Here is a 22,447-nt window from a genome sequence, read left to right on the forward strand (position 1 = left end):
TATTATGACAAACGGTAGATGGGGACGCTATGTCCAAATTTTTTCATTGTCATTTGGTTACAATAGCCGAGATATATCCATATAGCCTCGGTCTACCCTATTAGATTATTCCGTAGTAACCCTGATATGGATTTAATAATGTGGTTTGAATAAAATTGCCTGTATAAACACTGAAAAAATATTTTATCCCATATTTTACCTATTTCAACTAAAAAAGCGTCGAATATAATGTTACAATTAAAATCCATTCTTCATAGCAAACTTACTTGGAATGACCTATGGCAGGGGTGATGGTTATCCAGTAAATGAGAGTACGAAAACAGTGTGCAATATAGCTGCAAGTGAGGAAAACTTGGAGAAGGTGGATGAGTTTGTGTATTTAGGAAGCATGTTTACCTGAGATGGGAAGGCTGACAGAGATATTGAAAGAAGTGTAAATGCAGGTAACTCCGTTAATGAAGGACTGAACGCAGTTGGCGCTAACAAAAAATTGTCCAAGGAAGCGAACTTAGCAGTCCACAATGAAGTGCTGGTACCTACCCTGATGTGTAGAAGTGAGGCATGGAACTGGCAAAGAAAGGATGAAAGTAGATTGAATGCTGTTGAAATGAGATCCCCGAGGCGTATGTGTAGTAAAACAATGTATGATCGTGTGAGGAATGTGGAGATCTGCAAAGAGTGCAAGGCTAATGTAAGCGTAATGAGTAAGATCAAGAAAGGGACGCTTAGATGGTTTGGGCATGTATAGCGAATGAGCGAAGAAAGGAGTGTAAGGAAGATATACGATGCAAATGTGAATGGTAGCAGAAGTCGGGGACGCCCGAGGAAGACATGGCACGACCAAGTTAATCAGATACTTGAGTCGGGCAATGTCAAGAGTCAGAATAATATAAGAGTATGTATGAGACGATGTATGAATGTGAATGAGGCAAGGAGTGTGTGCCAAGACCGAATTGTTTGGCGGTCCGTCCACTCTGCCTACCCCTGCGGGGAAACGGCGTGATGGTTAGTTAGTTACTTAAATATCTCTTATAATTCCTGCATAATGGCAATGAACACTTAGGACGGGTTGTTTCGGAGAATTTGAACAATTCATCAAATTTCAACGTTGTCATTTTCGGGTTCTGTGAAAGTCCTATTCAAGTTCTGTTATTATATCATTGTAGGCTAGTTGCTTGACAAAACTGAAATAAAAACAGAACTTGAAAAAATCTTTCACAGAACTTTAAAATAAACGTTGAAATTTGATGAATTGTTCAAATTCTCCGAAACAACCCGTCCTTAGAAATAATAGATATTGTGAAAATAAAATTTCATTACGTCGATTATTCTCAAGTTTAAATGGTGAATATTTTTTTTTTATATACAATAAACCATTATTCGTTAATTATACAATTAGTATCATCCACTGAAATGGCAAATATCACGTAATTAAAATAAGTTTTTTAAAATGCTAGTCATAAAAATTTCCAGAAAACTAGAAAAAATATATTAATGGACAATGTAAATCAATATGGCAGAACACATTACAATTATTATGTATGTTATTCCCAAGGTTAGATAGAATAATAAATCAAAATTTTAAGAAATCATTGTAATTAGATAATAATGTTTGTCATTATTTACCAAACAAATTAAAAAATATGTACTTGAGCAATTAAATTCGCAAACCCGTTGACAAACTGCTATCCAGCTGTTGAGTGGGACTTCATTGTAATTATGTAACATCAGTATAATATAAAAATTGTATATGTATATATCGTCCGTATTCATTATCCTTTCAATTTAAAAGTAAAAACTCTTAGTAAAATCAACCATTATCAATGTAACCCACCTCCACATTTTTGTAGCGCCATTTTTGTAAAATAACACCCCTAAGGCGTTTAACAAGTTGAGTAAATAACATAAAACTTTAATTAAAATTATAGAATGAAGAGCATTGTCTCTTTTTGGTGAGGAAAGGCTATAATTTTTATTGTTTTATATGTCGTTAATATCCTGTATTTATCTATGTAAAAAAATATTTTTTCTAATATTAAATAAAAAAAAAAGAAAAAAATTTTAAAAAAAGAAATAAAAATAATTTTACCGTGTTTATAGATATCAAAGAACTTAAAAATGTGATTAATGAAAGAGATATCCGTTTGAAGTTTCTTTATTTTGAGTTTGAATAAACTAGATTATATTGCTTGATGATATGAAATTACCCGTAAATATTCATGGTATACTAATTATTGATACATCAGTTCAATTTTGAAAATGCTATTTAAGATAACTTTTTGATTAATTTTTTTATGAAATTCTTGAAACATCTATTTCCAATGTTGAAATTTTTATAATGAAAATAAATTTTCTAAAAAAATTACCAATAATACTCACATTGGTCATATTATATTATAACATTTACACCAAGTATATCCGCCCCTACTTGCTTACCTGCACATCGTATTGGACTACTTTTATCAATTCCACATAAAGAATCAAAAGATGCAGAGAAAATATTTAATTCAGAGATTCACCTGACTTCATGTTTATCTAATTTACAATAATTGTTTTATTGTCGTCTTTGAAATTATTTACAAAGAAAACCTAAAAAGATCAATTATTTTACAAGCAATAATTATTCGCCTGAAACACTCATCCACATTGAAAAATCTCCTGATAAAAGATACATGACGCCAACGGGGTCCCGTCATGTATCTTTTATCAGGAGATTTTTCAATGTGGATGAGTGTTTCAGGCGAATAATTATTGCTTGTAAAATAATTGTTACCCTTTGTGCTATGCATAAAAAAATCTTGTCTTAAAAACATTAGTTTACAAAAAAAAAAATAATAACTAAAAAGATCAAATTGGCGCAAAAGTCAAATTTTGGTACGTACAAAAATTCGCTTTCGTTATATGGGATGACAGCCATTTCAAGTACATAATTTCTGTCAATTCGTATTACTGATTCTACATAAGTGGCCGATTTTATGCGGATAAGAAAAACGATGGCGCAATGGCAATTTCATTGTCAACAATGTCTCACTACTCATATAATTCCATGATCAAGGTTGTTCTTGGTGGTCGCAAGATTGCCCAAAATAATAAAAATGTGCATAATTTTTCTACTGAAAGGTTTGATTTAGCAAAAAAGGGACGTTTTCTAGCCAAAACAGATAAATTACACCTCATTTTACAATTTTTTTTGCAAACTTATAATAATATGCAAAAAATTTATTTATGTTTTAATTTATGGCATATATAGGAAGTAAAAGAAATCAATTTTGCACTATTTTAGAGACCATATTCTCTTTTTATTTTGAGTTAATTTTAATTGTTAAAAAATATTATCTTGCCCTTCTTCGCTAATATAATGAAAAGAAAAATAGTAAAAGTTTTTTGTAGTTAAAATTTATACATGACAAATTAGTTTTTTTGCGTTAAAAAGTCGTTTGTTTTTAAATTAACAATCATTACAATGTTTTTTTTACCATTTTTAATTCATATTTCACATTGAAAAATTGTATTTTTTCAAACAATAATTATTAATACAACCGCCGAAGTTTCCTCTAAATCCGTAAAATGGAATATACCAAAAGACAAATCAATAAAGCAGCACGTATCTGTGGTAGATATTTGTTTTAACTTTTTTTTTTAAATCCGTCTCAAATATAAATTTATGCTTTGTATGAAAAAGGCCGCGCAGCCGTTCCTTTTAATTACATATATACCATAAACACATTTTGTAGGTTTTGACCACCCTACTAGGCTAAGCCAATTCAGAGGTGGTAGAAATAAAATGAGACAATAAACAATAAGGCTGTTGAAAGGATCAGATTGGTGAATTTGTATTGAATTCGTAACTAATTTATGTTATAATAAGTTGGTTTGAGAACAGTACTTCAATAAATGGTTTCAGTTTTATTGAACTGACGCGCAAAGTTTGAATAAAAAGAAATACTTGTGGGGGCGAATCGAGATTTCAGGCAAATTAATATGTTTGGACGTTGCCGTCCACGTCCATGGTTTGCAAGAGTACTGAAGCACTATATCCGATTTCAGAATTATATTAAAAGTCATGTATTTGAGTATCTGACACGATTAAATGTGAGGGACTGAATCCCATCGATTTGTTTCGAATGGATTCCAGAGCTTTAATGGTTCGGTGCACAGATCCCATTGACCGAAGGTGTCAACGGGTGGTTTACAATTCCATCCCAATTCCCCGAGAATGTCAGAATTATTAACATCTATGAAGACTACACCAATGAGACAATATTCCGACGCGACGGTAGAAGTGCGCGCAAATCCGGTTGGTTATGAGTCTACTTGTGCAGTTTACTTGAGTGAACAATGGAGTGCATCTGTTCGCAACGTTGTTATTTGGGCTTGCTGAGAAGGCTGAGAAATGGTGTCTAATTCCCTCAGTCTGTGGACTTCTTCATGGAGACGGTCTTTTTTAAATGCAAGTTCGCGCGTGTTAGGATTACACGCGAGTATAGTCTTTGATACGCTTCACTGTAGTGAATTCCTTGCACGAGAAATGTACAAATTAAACCTACAGCTGAATCAGACAAATAAGAAAACAAATATTGTATTCGATCGATGTTTGAAAATGATTTGTTTTCATGAATCCAATGCATTAAACATATCATAAAATTCAGGCCATTGTTTGATGTCGCGAAAAATATTGGAATTAAAAAAATCAATAACTAATCTTTCCAGACTAGTATAATGCGCTAAAATTATCTTGACGAGCTGATTGCACGATTTCGTAGGTTTTTATCAATCTATTATTAATTTATGTCCATTGCCGGCGCAATACTTGTATTTTCGGCTCCATTTTGCGACAATAAATATGTGAAACGTACGTTTGATGAAAAAAGAAAAATTAAATTATTTGAACGTAATGTCGGTAGGTTGCAACTGTGTGAATTCTAAGGATGGGTTGTTTCATAGAATTTGAACAACTTCAAATTTCAACATTTATTACGAGTTTTGTGAATGTTCTATTTAAGTTCTGTTATTATATCATCGTAGGCCAGTTACTTGAGAAAACTGAAATGATAACAGAACTTGAAAAGAACTTTCACAGAACTTGAAAATTAACTTTAAAAGTAGAAAAATTGTTCAAATTCTCTGAAACAACCCGTCCTTTATGTAATTAATGTCCAAATGAATAACCTAGTATTTGTTCACTAACATTCCATAGCATTGTTTGAATGATTGAAAAAGATATTTGATATTTAGATTTTCTCTGTTGTTTCGGCACCAAAAATTGTACTAAGATGTTGTATGTTGCGTCACCGTAATTTGGGTAAAGAAAGGCGTTCAATCCTCTCTATATGTTCTAGGGAGACTTGTGATTCAGTAGGAATTGCGCTGCTCCAACCAACACATAAAGTAATCGCAAGATTTCTGCACTTACCAGGTTTGATGATTCTTTTGTATATTGATGTCCAGCGGGGCCCGCACTTGTGAAGAATGTTCGATGAATGAATGAATCACAAGTCACTTTTAAACATGAACTAATGTACACAAAACCAGTGATCATGTGCTGCGAATATTTATAATTCGGCGGTTTAATATCTGTAGGTATGCGGTACCTTCCATTATGTCGTATTGGGATGAGTTTTACGATGGTATCTCTAATTCGCGTATAGAGAAAGCGGAAGTTGATCAATGACGAATTTAAAACACTGTTCGCGATTAAATTAATCATTGCCTTAAACGGCGGACGATTAATCGACTTTACAGAGTTTCACTGAGGTTTTCACTCTAGTAAATAACTCTTCGATATTGAGTCGATGACAGTTGATTCCTTACTTCCCGCATTTTTCACTAGCTGCGTTCATACAACAATCAAGAGTGGTGTTTGAATTCACGGTCTATGGTTGGCAGGAGCATAACAAAGCTAATAATGTGGCGTAGCCAAAAAAATTGCAAGTGATAACTGAACGTACTCTATTATGATTTCCTTGACAAATTTCATATTACTATGCAAAAAGTACTTCTTGAACCGAAATTAATTTTTATTGTATTACTGAACATTTGCTCCTAAACATGTTGTCATGTAAATTAATATTATTTGCAAAACCTGATGTTAAATTTATTAATCTGTAATTACAAACGGCTCATTGTATTTAAGTATATTTTTATATAAAATAATAGTTCTGCCATGTAATTATTATTACTACACATGACAGCTCGATTTATTATCAACGTAAACTATTGAATCCACGGTGAAAAGATCACTGGAGTTATAAAGATAACCTTTTTGAATGTCCTCCAAAAAAGGTTATTAACAAAATTAAACTTGACTTTGGGAAAAAATAAAATGCGCACCAACATAATTCATTACTACTTGCTCTATTTACATTTACTAATTTGTCGTCCTTAGAAAATCTTATTTATTTTGAGTATTATTTACCAGTATGAACATTTTATAATAATTACATATCTCTTAACTATCTTAGCTCCTAAGTGTGTAAATATTGCCATAAAAACAATTTTGATTTAGAATTTTTGCAATCTTTTATAACACTTATTAGTTAATATAATATTTATTTAATTGCAATACAGTTCTAACCTCATGCATTTTTTATTCGTCCCTCATGTCATTGAATTCATCAAAACACGTACAAGACCCCATTGTTATAGCTAAAGCTAACATATAACTAAGTATATTTGTATAATTTTTATTTATATAGTTGTATTTTTTTCAAAACCAATGTACAGAAAATTAACAAATGAAATTTATAATTTTTAGGGAATGAAGATTTCTAAGGACAGATTGTATCACAGAATTTGAACAATTGATCAACGTTGGAACAATTTGATCGACGTTACAAGCACACTTCAACGTTAAGTTTCAGCTGGTTCTATGAAAATCATATTCAAGTTCTGTTATCATATCATCGTAGGCCAGTTGTTTCACAGAACTGAAACAATAAAATTAGTTAAATAAAACTTTCACTTAACATGAAACTTAACTTAAATCCTATGTGAAAAATCTCTATTTTTACATTTCTGGTAGTAAATTAGTAAGATTTATTTATTTATATATATACGTCTAAAAAGGCTTTTACATAAAAGTGGTACATGATGCAATGTACATAGGAGACTATCTGTACTAAACAGGAGATACTGACAGTAAATAGATGTAATCCATTGTAAAGTAGGTACAAAATACACAATTGTAAAATTGTGATTACAAGTATAGTGAGAAAATATTAATAAATAATTTAAAAAAAAAGAGAACTAAATTTAAAAAAAAAACTAAATATGAAGGAATATTAGTAAAACGTTAGAGTAACATAATGTAAAAAAGAAATTACAACAACACTACTTATAAGACAAAACATTAAAACTAATTTACCAACGCTACTCTAATTTGTAGGATTCGACAAAGTGTTGGTGTAGATTATGCTTAATTCTATATATGGAGTCAATAAATAAATCAATAGCGCCCCCATACTTGTTGCCCAGATCATGCATCCTATTCGTCAGTGAGTGTGTCTGATAGTTGGTCGAGTATGTATTACAGAAAAATGTTATATTTTGTCTTGTATTCCTAGTCGGCACATGTAGTTTAATAGTGGCAAGGATGGCAGGACTATCAATTAAGTTTATTGAAATATGTTTAATTTTTCTTCACGAATTTTATACTCAACATGTTATTTAAAATTAATTAATTACTTATTAATTTAAACGCCCTGATGGGCTGTTACATAAAACATATTTTACATCATTTACTGCAAAATACAGAAACAGAATACTCGTTAGAATGTATAGAGACAAGATTTTTTTAAATACAACAAATGATAAAATTCAATAACGAGTTCTGAAATTAGTTGCCATTTTGAACTCACAAAATTATAAACACCAAATATATCAAAAATTCATAGCGTTTGTTTGCAAGGTGATGAATTCTTGGAATTGGTGAATAAACAGAGTAGTTAGTATTGACGTTATTGTTACATTTAAAAGCGTCTTTGCTTGGAGTTAGTCTGGCAGGTACATTCTACAAATGAATGCCAATAATTCAGGGCTGTGAGTTAGAAATTTAATAATTTTGAATAAAAATAATAAATCAGTTAAAATACTTCTATCTGATGTAAGTAAGTATAATTGATAAATTCTATGGAAATATACATTTTAAAATTGATACACCGAAAGAATAGTATTATTCTTAATATTATTCAGGTATGTTATTATAGCCTTCTTGAAAATATTTATTTATTTAATATCAACGGTATAAATATACCATAAACAATGATAACATGTCACAGTTAAAATATTTTAAAAAAAGAATTACAAATATATGTGGCATTTGATTGTGAAATGACATTAGAGAGTAAGTAGGTAAGTAAGTAAACAAGAGATACAAGTACATAAGTTTGTATAGTGCAAATAAGGTAGAATTAGATTAAATTAATATTGATTGAAAAGATTTGATAGCATAGCCCTCTTGTACCTACCTTGCGTGCAGTTAAATAGATCTGCCACATCTGCGTATCTATTACTAACTTCATGCAACCTAGGTACAAGCGAGTGCTTAGAATACTCAGTCCTGATATTGTTGCATTTAAACAAAATTTTAGAACGAGTAGCTCTCGTGGGTATATGAAATTCAATGAGGTTAATTAAATCAGGACTGTCTATACTACCATTTACAATTTTGAACATAAATATTAAGTTGGATATAATTCTTCGATCTGAGAGTTTTAATAAATTTAGATTTTTCATCAAGTAATTATAATTTATATTTTCAATGGGAATACCGAGTTTAAAATTAATGTGTCTTAGGAATTTATGTTGAATTTTTTTGATTGAATCTGAATGTAATTTGTAGTGAGGGGACCAGATCGAGTTATATTCGACTTGACTACGAACCAGGGATGTATACAAAATTTTTGATGTTGAAATATTCTTGAAACCTCTGGAATTTCGAAGAATGAAGCCTAGCATTTTCATTCCTTTATTATTAATATTATTTATATGCGATATGAAGTTTAATTTAGAGTCGAAAGTTATCCCCAGGTCATTAATTTCTTCGACAGAGGTAAGGATTGAGTTATTGAGTTTATATGAATGAATAATTGGTTGATTTATTCTGTAAAATTTAATTGAATAACACTTATTTATGTTCAGGTGAAGTTTGTTAAGAGAACACCAATTAATTAACCTGTTCAAATTATTTTGTAGACAGATACAATCTTCAGCACTTTTGATTATTTCAAATATTTTTAAATCATCTGCGAAAAGTAACGTATTAATATCTTCATCAAATATATTTACAATATCATTTATGAACAGTAAAAATAATATTGGGCCTAAATGAGACCCCTGTGGTACACCACTGGTAGCTATAAATTGATTGGAAATGAACAAATTGATTTTTACAAGTAAAACTCTATTAGTTAGATAGCTAGCAAACCATTCTAAAAGTTTTCCGCCAATACCGAGCTTACGTAGTTTGATCAGGAGAATTTTATGGCATACTTTGTCAAAGGCCTTGATAAAGTCTGTATATATGGAATCGACTTGAGTTCTGTTAGCTAATGCGTTTGATATATAGTTTTCATATAACGAGAGATTTGTCAGATTTGATCTACCTGACAAAAATCCGTGTTGATTCGGAACAATGAGATGGTTAATACATGGTGAAATTTTATCAAGTAATAGTTTTTCAAAAAGTTTAGGAATTACAGATAGCTTACATATTGGTCTTTACTTAGTAACATCACTTTTATTACCCTTTTTAAATATAGGAGTTAGATAACAACGTTTCCAAATATCAGGGAAGCACCCTGTGTCAAGGGATTGATTAAACAATAGAAAAATCGGCTCAGCCAGTGAAGTAATGCAATTTATCAGGATATTGGGATGTACATTATCAGGTCCAGCCTTTTTGTTTTTGTCTAAGGATTTGATTTTACTTATAACATCGTTTATGTTGATGTGTATGGCAGGGATATGTATTCTCTCGTTAAGCGACGAAGGTGGTATATAATTGTCTGGGATATCTTCGTCATAGACGCTTTTAAAATAATCAGCAAAATAGTTAACTTTTACTTTCATGTCAGTACTACTCTTTTCTTTGAAGTGCATTGAAAGGGGTAAACCTTGTTTGTTTTTTCTAAGAGAGTTAACGTGAGTGAAAAAGTTTTGTATATTAGAAGGTATAGAGTTTTCGATTCCATTTATATAATTGAAATATGATTTTCTTGATAGTTTTTTACATTGAGTTCTATAGTTGTGAAATATCTTGTAGTCGATAAGAGAGTTCGATTCTTTAAAGTTTTTGTGTGCAATTTTTTTACAGATAACTAGGTTTATTAGCTCGCCACTATATTCGGGGCAGTTGAACATATCTACAATTTCTGCGAAATTATTGCCAACTGCATGTAATCTAGGTACAAGTGAGTCTCTAAATTACTCAGTCCTGATATTGTTGTTGTAATCTAAATAATTTTTTGATTGAGTAGTTCTAGTTGGTATGTTGAAGGTGATAAAGCTTTATAAACCAGGGCAGCCTATAATACCATTAAAAATTAAAATAAAAGTAATGTCGGAAAAGCCAATTATGAAATCAAATAAAATTAACTTGCGCCCTCCGAGATATAAACCCGTGACCTCCGGGTTTGTAGCTACCCAACAACGGAGGCCAACAAATAATAAATAAATCCGTTTTAAAATTTGAATATATTTCTGAATGGTTGTACTGCACAAAATTTACCATTATTATGTGTAGGTACAAGTATCGTGGCTTCCTTGGAAGTGTCAAGAATATAACTTTTCTGAAAGCATATAAATGATTTTTAAAAACACCCCTAAGTGAATTAGTATCGTTTAAAATTTATCTAAAATTTGTATACATAAAAAACTGATTTGATTACAAAGACATTTGTTTGTAAAATACCTGAAAGGATTTAATTTAGAGATTCACCTGACAGCACGTTCAAGTGAATCAGATACTTCAGTGTGTCATGTCTCAAGTCAGAATAGCAGGGACGTTAAATTTTGAATGTCATTGATGCAAGGAATGGGTGCCCGAGATCAACCATACATAGGATGGGCTGATGATATTTATGTTTAAATAACCAGATTCAGACGAGTGGGAGCCGTCAAGAATCGGAAAGTATATATTATTTTTGTGCCTAGAGAAATCCAACAGAAAATAAAAATTGTTGGATTTAGTTGAAAAAATTATATTACTTTGATTAACAACAAATTATTAACGTTTTTGACGGACACATTGTAAATATACGTAACACAAATACATTAAAATCTATTTATGGATAACTTATTCCCAGGAAAGTAAATCATCTTTTAAATCATCGTAAGTGATTAAGTCATAAAATTTTTGTTGAGACCCTAACTAAATTTCTCAATTCTTATTAGGCTCTTGCCGGACGGCATAATTGTTTTACCACAATACTTCTACTATATGAGTTTATTGGTGCAAATTCGGTTGAAAAGTGTATAAATCGTCCAAGATATCAAATAAATCCGTTCTTACCTCCCCGGAGAGTATCGAAGTCGTGGCTGCTGCAACTCTCCCTAGTTTATAAGTTTTTGTGATTTTTGTAAATTTGCGCCAATTTCTTGATTTTCTAAAATAATATATAATTTAAAATACGCAGTTCTTCTAGCAAAACGTTTTTTATTCCGCCCATATTGTCTCATATAATTTAAATACGAAGTTCTACTGGAAAAATATTTGTAATTCTGCCCATTGTTCATTTAAGTAAAAGTGTTTCAAGTCAGTGTTATATTTTTTTCTGACATGTGAAAAGAAATAAATTAAAAAGTACTTCAATAATAATGAAGAAACCTCCCTCACTGCATTGAACAGGATGATGAGCGTGAACGCACATGCGTTCAGAGCAATGGCAGATGATCATGCTGGTGAAGCAAGAGCAATTAAAAATTACCACCCCCATAAACCTACAGTTATAGCAGATATCCATCTTCATGATGCTGCAGTAATAACAGATTATTATCCCTATGCAATCAGAGAAATGGAACATTACTATTCGAAGATGACTGTGAAGCAATAGCAGTGGAGAATTACCATCCTTATGAAGTCAGAGAAATGGTCAATTACCATCCTCAAGAATTCAGAGATAAATATTACTATCCTTACGAAGCCGGAAAAGTGGCTAATAACCATATTTGTGAAGCAGACGACTCTACCGCTGAAGACCTCAACGCATACATCACAGGTGAATAAAATATTTTCATCCTTTACAAAAACATAATTTATCATAATACACTTATATTTAAAATACTCCGTTTTCATTTTTTTATGTTTAATTTTAATTATTTGACTAGTTCCTATTAAGAACGTTGTATTATGTATTAACCTTATAATTCTTTCATATTTCGTTAATATCTTGTTATGTAATCTGAACTCATTCCCATCGTGTAAATATAACTATCTAGGAACTTTTTACTGTACTGTGTGACTGCTTATTGCTTATTAGTTAATATTCGGTAATTCAATTTGGTCGTTTATTTTTAAATGAAAGAAGAATACCTTTTCCAATAAATAAAATAATTTAAGTATGATTTTCTTTAAAAAAAATCATTTTCCCTTTACCATTCCTCCTCTCATTGAATTCATCAAGATTCTAACTAAACCTCTATAGATAGTTATAGTTTAAGCTTGTGGCCTTAGAACAACAAGGTTCTACCAGACATTTTGCCAAAGTTTTTTAAACAATTTTTCTCTTTTAAAGTATACTTTCTAAATAATTTTAAAGATTACAGTAAACCAATTAATGGAAATTTAATATATTAATTATTGATAATACTTATATTTACGATTCTTGGCGGCTCCACCCGTCCAAAGCTGGTTATGTAAACATAAATTTTTTCAGCTCATCCTATGTACGGCAGAACTCGGGCACTCATTCCTTGCATTAATGACATTCAAAATTTAACGTCCCTGATATTCTGACTCTAGACACGACCCACTGAAGTATTTGATTCAGGTGAATCTCTAAATTAAATCCTTTCAAGTATTTTATAAATAAAACTAAATCACATTTACTTGCCATCTTCGTAATCAAATCTCGGATGTTATTTTATTGATAAAAAATTAGATATATTTTATACGATACTAATTCACTTAGGGGTATTTTTTTAAATCATTTGTATACTTTCAGAACAGTTACGTTCTTGACACTTCTAAGGAATACACTATTCTTGTACCTGCTCATAATAGTGATAAATTTTGTATAGGTGTAAGGATTTAGAACTGAATTAATTTTTTTTGAATGTATTTATTTGTTATTTGATGGGCCCCTGTTGTTGAGATCACTCGTTCATAGCCCGGAGTGCGCAAGAAAATTTTATTTGATATCAAAATTAATTAATTTAAAATAATATATTGAGTATAAAATTGGTGAAGAAGATTTAAAAATACTTTGATGAGTTAGAATAATTGAATACCAGATATCATCATTCCGTAAAAAAAACTTTTTTATTTCGGTTTGAAGTTAATTTGCATGTTCTGTGAAAGATTATTCGAGTTATTTTATTATTTAAGTTCTGTGAAGCAGCTGGCCTACAATGATATAATAACAGAGTTTCAAATATTAGCCAAGGTTAATGTAAACTGTAAAGGAACAGAAACATTAGATGCATCAAGTAAAGTGGTCTCTCTTGACCAATTGACTTGCGCCACAGCGGGAGGTATATAACATTCATTCGTCAATCCTGGACATTTATTCCTTCCCAGAACTTTCTCTCCTTACATATTATAAATTAGGAATTTGACTACTATACTTGGGGTAGTTTTGATTGCATTTGACTTCCCCTATCACCCCACTTCGTTTGATCCATAGTTTACGGGACACCTTGTATACAAGATAATAAGATAGCTGGAGTAACCCACATGAACATATTGCTACCTCAACAAAAAAAATTAAGTAAGCCCTGAATTTCCTCAATAAAGAGTCCGGGTTCTACATAGCATATAATATTCAAGTAGTCTGTAAATGTACTTAGGGTACATCAGGCAAGGAACAAGTGTAACTTTCGAATGAAGTCTCTGCTTTAAATATTCCATAACCAATCTCCAGCGAAACTGCCAGAGAAACGGGACCATGGAGGGAAATGTTTCCCAATATTGCACATAGACTTGAATTATTAACTGAACAAGAGAACAGACTCCAGTAGAATTGAATTGGATTGTGGTACACATGCTTGGCCAATTTATATACAGCCTATTCAGTGAAATATTACCTAAAGCGAGCGTTGTAAGTTAGAAAATATTTTAAGACCATTGTGAAAGTTATAGGAGAATACTAAAAATGATGAAAAGACTTTTCGTTTCTACGACTCTCTTGTGACAAAGTTTGTGCTCGCGCTTGACGTTTTTCCCGACTATACACCGGTACCGAAGAGATAAATTACGCTAGTTCATCGAAACATCATTAATTGAAATACAGATAGTGCACAGCCAGCATTCCATGACATGACGCCTAAGCTCTAAATATTGCAATTCGTTTGGGAATCTAAAAATCTTTTTACGCCTTTCTAACGCCTTTTTCTGCAAGTCATATTAAATTACAAAACAAAACGTATTTTTAATATTTTTTACGAAATTTCATATAATTACCATTTCGGCATTACAAATGTATGGATATTATCTTCACAAAAAACATTTTTTTAAATTAAGAATGTGAAGATAAACATGTTATAAAGTCTATAGAAATTGTGAATGCGGGGGCTTAACCCGCCTTACAACGTCGCCCAACCGGCTGGCACTTTTACAGTCCCATCGGCTTTACAAACTGCAGACAAGGAACTTTAGCATTGCTGAAGGGTTATTACGCCAAAAATATTACATTATATACAATAAATATGAATTTTTAAAAGTTTGCTTTGGTTTTAGTTCTAGGTAGAGTCGGCATTGTTCTTAGATCGATCAGGTACTAAATTTATAGTATTTTCCCCAAGTTCAGGTCATTTTAAAAACCCTTTCTTGTTAAGTAACAGTCTGTTGGTATAGAAAAGATACCTGGGAAGCCTTTACAAGTCATGTTTTTTCAAACTACGCGTTATCTTTATAACTATTTCCAGGGCCGGCTTTGAACTCATTAAGGCCCTGGCAATTGAATGTTACGATTAATTTATTATTAATAATATTTGAATGATTTTTATAGCGCTATTTTTGTATTTGGGCGCTGAACTAATATATAATATATTTCTATAATTCTCTGTCTTATTACTATTATAGATTTATAGATTTATTACTTTATAATCATTACTTTACTTATTATAACTATAGACAAACAATTGTAACAACTTATGTCTAACAGATAAAATTCGCCGGTTTGCGGTGTTGCACTTTGTTTTTTTTGTCCATCATCAGGGCAAATGTGATGGACACTGCAATGCTGTTCAAAATATTCACTAAAGAAACATGAAGCGCACCATGGCATCAGAACAAAAATATATTAACGGTAATACTTTTGGCCTTGAAATTCTCAAATCATATAAAAATATAAAGTTTTACTCGTATTATGAATCATTTGAACACATTTGATTAAAATAACTTAAAACGCTTAATAGACAGTATTGCAAAATTGTTACTTTGGATCAAAAAATTAGAATGATTAATATATAACTACTTCTGTACACAGCCTCACATTCATCAAGGTTGAACTACACTTAACTAGAAAAACTTACGATATTATACATCGTATAGTTCATCAAAACCATGCTCACAAATCATCATACTATTGATGTTTTTGTAGGATATATCGTTGCTATAGTCAAGTAGCTAGGTACTCACTATTCTCTTCGTTCATAGCTACTATTTTCAACTCCTATTGTAAGCTTTGTGCTGTGTTATTATTGAATAACATAAAACAATAAATACGATTTGTGAAAATTCTAAAGTTATGATGATTTTCTACTATGTAACATTTTGGAATTTTGAGCTTTGGACTTTTTATTTTTATTTATTTATAGAATACATGATAATACGATAATACATTTTCTTACATGTGATACATTAAATCACCACACTAGGCGACTGCCTGTCTCGTGGCGACCAATGGTATATAGTTAGTATGTGAGGTCTAGTGTTAACATATGAATTAAATATTTATACATGTTTAAAGTATGTAAATATAATACTATATCTAAACGTTGTCACATTTATTTAACCATGACGCTATTCATTCTATTTAAAGGTGAGAGTGATCTCCTGAGAGTGCAATATATGCATAGTTATATATAATTATATATGTTATATATGCATAATTATATATAATTATATATGTTATATATGCATAATTATATATAATTACATATGTTATATATGCATAATTATATATAATTATGCATATATAACACTCTCAGCAGATATTGATTCTGATGAAACTAATGGGACTTATATAAAATCTTATTATTTGAGATACGTATATTCTTATTCTTAGGGCGATGCAATACGTCGTGTAATATTTTAAATTGCGCCGCTATCATCAACAACCCTTACGTAGATGGCGATAAGGTTTAAATTCTCGCTTAACACCATCCGCCTGTTTTGATTTATGCAAGAAAAAAACGTGGCCAAAAAGTGCCTTTTATTTTATTTTGTGTATGTTCAGGCATAAATATTAATTTTTTTTCCAATCATTTTATAAATAACTCAATTTGCCGCATTATACAATAAAATCATAACCGAAAATGGATTTGTAAGTAGGAGATTTATAACTTTAGAGCAGTTTTCATAGGCCTTATACATTATTTTTTTCTGGGCTTATAAAAAAACTTATATAAAAAAATACTCGATTTTTTCAAAGGCCAAGATGTATTCTACTCGTAGTATTTAATTAAAGCATCTGAAACGTTTCTAGGCCACCAAATTTTCAAACCAAAAACACATGATTTTGCATTACTACGTATGGCATCGCCTTAATCTAAATCTTATTATTTTATATGTATATTTCAATAAAAATAACATACATATCAAATCATCAAAGTATAACTGCATCATTCACCGGTTTAAATTTGTTTTGTTTGTTCAAGTGGGATGCTATGCTTAACACAATATTGTTATTTGTATATGAAAATTTACACATTTTAAATCTCGGCGCCCCGAACTGTTGCCTTGATCGCGCTTTAGTCAAAGTCCGACCCTGAGTACCTTCAGACCTTTGGGTCAAATATAAAGGTTGTATTCCAAATAAATGCACGGCTCTTTTGCAGTTAATGATTACTTTTGTCATGAAGGCTTAAAGGTTACAAAATATAAAACTGTTACTTTAAGCTGACGTTATGCGTAAAATGTCAAGTCAAAGTCAGTGATATTTTAGAGTTCTGTCAAGAAGGTGTACTGTCTATGTGACTGAATAGTTAACATTATTTAATAAACTAGCAGTGATTTTTGATAAAAGTGGTAAACATTATATTAATATAATCCCCGTTATTATCTCATAATATTTGGAGGCTATAAAGGAACAAAATGAATCAGGTGAGTTTTCGTTAGCATATTGATCGTTGTTGAAAATCAACCCTGGATTATATGAAAATCTGTGTCATTTACTTATATATTTTTAAGACGATTAGATTAACTTTTTTTACAATAGCTCCACGCAATGGGCCTTGAGGTAAATAATTTATTTATATCATCATTGAGGAAATGTGTGGAGGGTATTTTTAATAATAGAAAACGATCACGCATTTGTATTACTAATAATATAATCTTTAACAAATTAATAAACACATGTATGTATTTATTTATTACTTCAATCAAGTCTGCATTCTTAAAATTTAGTGTTCATACCGTAATGTCGTTATTTTATTGGTCAATGATATAAATTCCTAATACTGTGAGATGAACGTTTAAATATCGCTTTTAAGGTAAATAAATTAAATTAAATTGAAATTGTTTCGACTTTAAATTGATAAAACATTTTAAGCCACATTTTTGTGAAAGTTTCAGTGGTTTTTCACATATAAAAATCCTAATATTATAACATGGTTAATTTTTTTTTTTACTTTACGACTATCTAATCTTTCATAATTATAAATAAATTACAATATTTAAAAAAAAAAACAAATAATCACTTATACAAACTTCAAGATTTTTAATTAGTTTTATGAATCCGCGTAAAGGCACTATACGTATTTATCGTCTCCTGTAAAGTTTTCAGTTTGTGGCTTTTACCTATTTACAACCAAATAACATTACAAGATGGAAATACGAATGAGTTGAATGACCAATAAACACAGTTTGCAAAGAAGCGAAGCAGCAGTCCACAATGCAGTGCTGATACTTACCCTGATGTATGGCAGTGAGGCGTGGAACTTGTAGAGGCAGGATGAATAGTAGTCTGAATGCTGTAGAAATGAGATCCCTGATGCGTATGTGTGGTAAAACCAAGTATGATATGAATGTTTGGTGGTTCATCTAGAAAGTCCTCAAAAACTTAATATATGTGTAAGTTTTAGTATCTTACCTATTTATAGAGAAGATCAATTCGTCGACCCTTTTATTATATATTCCACATTTATTATTACGTCAATCATTTTCAAGTTTATTATAATTGAATATAGATACCAGAATAATTATATATTTTGTTAACAGATCTGATAACAACACAATAATTAACAAGCATTTCACTTAGCATATCGTTATTTAGTATGAAGTTTGCAATAAATGACAATAAATGCACACAAACAAAAGGTTATTTATTTTATTTTTACTAAAAAAATGCACTACTCAATTTTAAAGAAAAATATGAGTACCTTGCTGAACAACACACCTACACTACAAGGACGAAATCCTCAAATCTACTAAACATTCCAAAATTAAATACATCTTTCGGCCAGAAAAACCACTATTTCCACGCTATAAAATTATATAATGCCCTTCTTATTGAAATTATAAACACCGTGGATATGGAAAAGTTTAAAAAAGACATCAAATTATGGCTAACTAAACATAAAGATGAGGAAATCATAAAATTTATGAAGTAACCCCAACGCAACCTATAGACAACAAACATAAATACGTTTTGCTTAATTTATTTTATATTAAAAAAAAAACTGCCAAACAAACAAAAGACTATTAATTTCACTGTTAAATAGGTTCCCTAAGCCAAGGGCTGAATTACAAGATAATACGTAGTTGACCCGTTGATTGCATTTTACAAGAGAAATATTATTACTATGTTGTTCAAACTATAGGTCAAGAATAATTACTTCGCTGCAGCCCTTTCTTTGGAAACTTTCGATTCCCTATGTGTCATCTTACACCGTACATCGTACCGTACGCCTACGCGTACCCATTTTGTGTAATATTACGGTTTAGCGATGTATGCTAGGAGCTACATACAAAATGACCATTCCCAAGCGGGGAGTTTAAGGACGGGTTGTTTCGGAGAATCTGAACAATTCATCAAATTTCAACGTTCATTTTCAAGTTCTGTGAAAGATTTTTTCAAGTTCTGTTTTTATTTCAGTTTTGTCAAGCAACTAGCCAACAATGATATAAAAAACAGAACTTGAATAAGTCTTTCACAGAACCTGAAAATGAACGTTGAAATTTGATGAATTGTTCAGATTCTCCGAAACAACCCGTCCTAACTATATCGCCCGGAATGGTACGTATCTCGGTTTGTAGCCGTCCGGGAAGCAAAGCTTGTGTCGTGATTATTCTCAATAAAATTGATATATTTAGTTAGAATACATATCTATTTTTAACATTTTTTATATAGATTGTGTTCAATTTTATGAGCTTTTGATGAGCTGAAAATGTTGTTAAATTTTGTTGACAGTTCAGCGCACGAGTGAACGTTAGCGCGAGCCGCGCCTGGTGGAGATACGCAAAGAATGCAAGGTAGATGTAAGCGTAATGAATAAGATTAAGAAAGGGACGCTAAGATATTTAAGGCAATTAGAGCGAATCAACGAATATTGAATGGAAGAATCAGTCGGGACGCCTGAGAAAGACATTGGAGGCACTCAGTAGGGATCATGTCAGTAGTCAAAATAAAAAGGGATCATGTCAGTAGTCAAGGGTATACATAAAACGATGTATGAATATGAATGAAGCAAGGAGTGTGTGCCAAGACCGAGTTGTTTGGAGTTTCATCCTCTCTGCCTACCCTTTCGGGAAACGGCCAGATGGTTAGTCAGTTAGCAGACTACAATATAAATACATTGTAATTTCCACACTCAAGTGAATGCTGGACTAAACAGTGCACTGTAGGGTTCAAAGATGAACGTCGGAAGGTCTATAAAGAAGAATAAATGTATCAATAATTATGTCTCGTGTATTTACCTACTCACATAATTTTAACATTTTTGTTTATTCTTCAGCAGTCAAATAACTTGTTCGAGTCCCTGCTGACGGTAGCAGAGGCGGAACTAGAGAAGCTCACAGTAGCCCCCGAGCCCCCCAGTCAGAGGGCGCAGCGCCCCCGCCTGTCCCCCCTGGAAAAAGAGGTGGAGGAGTCATATGCCAGGCGCATTAAGAAGCTGACAGTAGCCCCCGAGCCCCCCAGTCAGAGGGCGCAGCGCCCCCGCCTGTCCCCCCTGGAACAAGAGGTGGAGGAGTCATATGCCAGGCGCATTAAGAAGCTGACAGTAGCCCCCGAGCCCCCCAGTCAGAGGGCGCAGCGCCCCCGCCTGTCCCCCCTGGAAGAAGCGGTGGAGGAGTCATATGCCAGGCGCATTAAGAAGCTGACAGTAGCCCCCGAGCCCCCCAGTCAGAGGGCGCAGTGCCCCCGCCTGTCCCCCCTGGAACAAGCGGTGGAGGAGTCATATGCCAGGCGCATTAAGAAGACTGTATTAAATCCACCACCTGTTTATGATCCACCAGAAATACAAGGTAAGCCTATGTTTACTCCATCATGTTAAAACTAAATAACCATTAGATTGTTCCATCTAAGGGTTAGGCAGATATGATAGACCGCCACACAGCTGTGTTTTGGTACACACTCTTTGCTTCACTCACATTCATGCATTGTCTCCTAGCCATAACTTTATCATCTTTACTAATAATTATCGATCAAAATATTATGTTTTCAACTTCATAATCTTTATTCAATAACCAATTCATTCTCCACTCAAAAATTTCTCTTCTCAAAAAAAAATCGTTTTCACCCACACACTTAATAATTTTATGATTATATTAGAATATTTTTGTAAAGCGACGTTTTTGTGAATAATCACCACGAGGGCGAAGTAAAATAATAACTTTTTAGGCTTTATCTTACTATGCACAGTTACCTGAAGTAATTGAACCTGATATTTTTTTCTGAAGCCAATGTGCTATCGCATACCCTATTGGGGCATGTCGTGAGGCTGAAGGAAGTAGGGAGGGGAAGGAGATTGGAAGAGGAAAGTGGGGAAGTGCATGGCTATTCAGATCTGGTCACAAAACACGGCTAAACCAATTAATTTCAAGCCACGTTTTAATTCTGATTGGTGATCTTTCTCCGGGGCGATACTGAGAGTATCATCCAACGTGCTACTAATAAACTATATCGACTGTCTTTTAGTAAAGCCATTCAAGTTACATATTTGGTAATGTAACATTTCAGTGGTTTTATGTAAAAATAATCTTCAATGGCCGACATAATGATTTTTTTTTTAATATGGCATTTTTACAACAACGAAAAAGTGTTCTGTTTTATGATATTTCTACAATAGCATAGGAAAAATTACCCAACGCTTAAATCTCTCATTATTGTAAATAGAATCGCATTATTACACATCAAAATTTTGAGTGATAATAACCACTGCCATGAAATCTTCAACATTTTTAATTAGTTTTACGAATTTGTAAATATTAATCTTTGTCATCTCCTGTAAAATTTCAGTTTTTCGCCTGGAGACAAACCACAATCGGTTTAATAAAATTTGAAAAGAAATTATTTCCAAAACAATTTTTTTTTATTGGAACAAGTTTTCTTTAACCTTTGAAAGTTATACCCATTAATGTATATTATTGAAGAAGAAAATTTGATAAATATTTCTTAAAATAATTAGGTCCCAATGGTCAAGTGGATAAATATGCTGTCCCGATAAGTTAGAAATCATGGGTTCGATTCCCTGTTGAGACTTTTTATACTGTTGTCTTTTTTGTCTTGTTCTGTTTCATGTTTTGTTTAGATTTGTTAATATTATGTTCTTCTTCAATGACAAATTATTTATTTGAAATTTAGATTTCAGCGACCCAAGGACCTGTTGATTGGTCCCTCCACTTCGGAGGCCGTCATAATACCAGCTATAAAGATGTGTATTTATTTCCAGGGTATCCTGAAGAAGAGAAACAACTGGTGAAGAATGTGGAACTGTATTTCCGAGCCATGGAACCCTTCAAGGATGTTCCTGAGTTTCGGCTCTTTCTTCGTGAGGTACGTTAAGGCGAAGCTTAATGCCGAATCACTATTTTGATTAAGGCGATGCACTACGTCTTGTAATATTT

At 32.0% G+C, this 22,447-nt stretch overlaps 2 protein-coding genes across 3 annotated transcripts in view; one reads left to right on the forward strand and one right to left on the reverse strand.

Annotated features, from left to right (window-relative positions):
• LOC149419964 (metabotropic glutamate receptor 1-like) overlaps positions 1-22,447 on the reverse strand; it is a 426,820-nt gene that overhangs the window by 294,060 nt on the left and 110,313 nt on the right. The window lies entirely within an intron of this gene.
• LOC149419965 (uncharacterized) lies at positions 11,542-22,385 on the forward strand. Its single transcript, XM_089637577.1, has 3 exons — positions 11,542-12,215; positions 20,335-20,845; positions 22,273-22,385. The coding sequence occupies exons 1-3, from the start codon at positions 12,072-12,074 to the stop codon at positions 22,383-22,385; spliced, it is 768 nt and encodes a 255-aa protein (XP_089493703.1). The 5' UTR covers positions 11,542-12,071.

The sequence above is a fragment of the Hesperophylax consimilis genome, chromosome 11, assembly GCF_061612785.1.
Source record: "Hesperophylax consimilis isolate HC1 chromosome 11, BYU_Hcon_1.0, whole genome shotgun sequence".
Taxonomy (NCBI): Eukaryota; Metazoa; Arthropoda; class Insecta; order Trichoptera; family Limnephilidae; genus Hesperophylax; species Hesperophylax consimilis.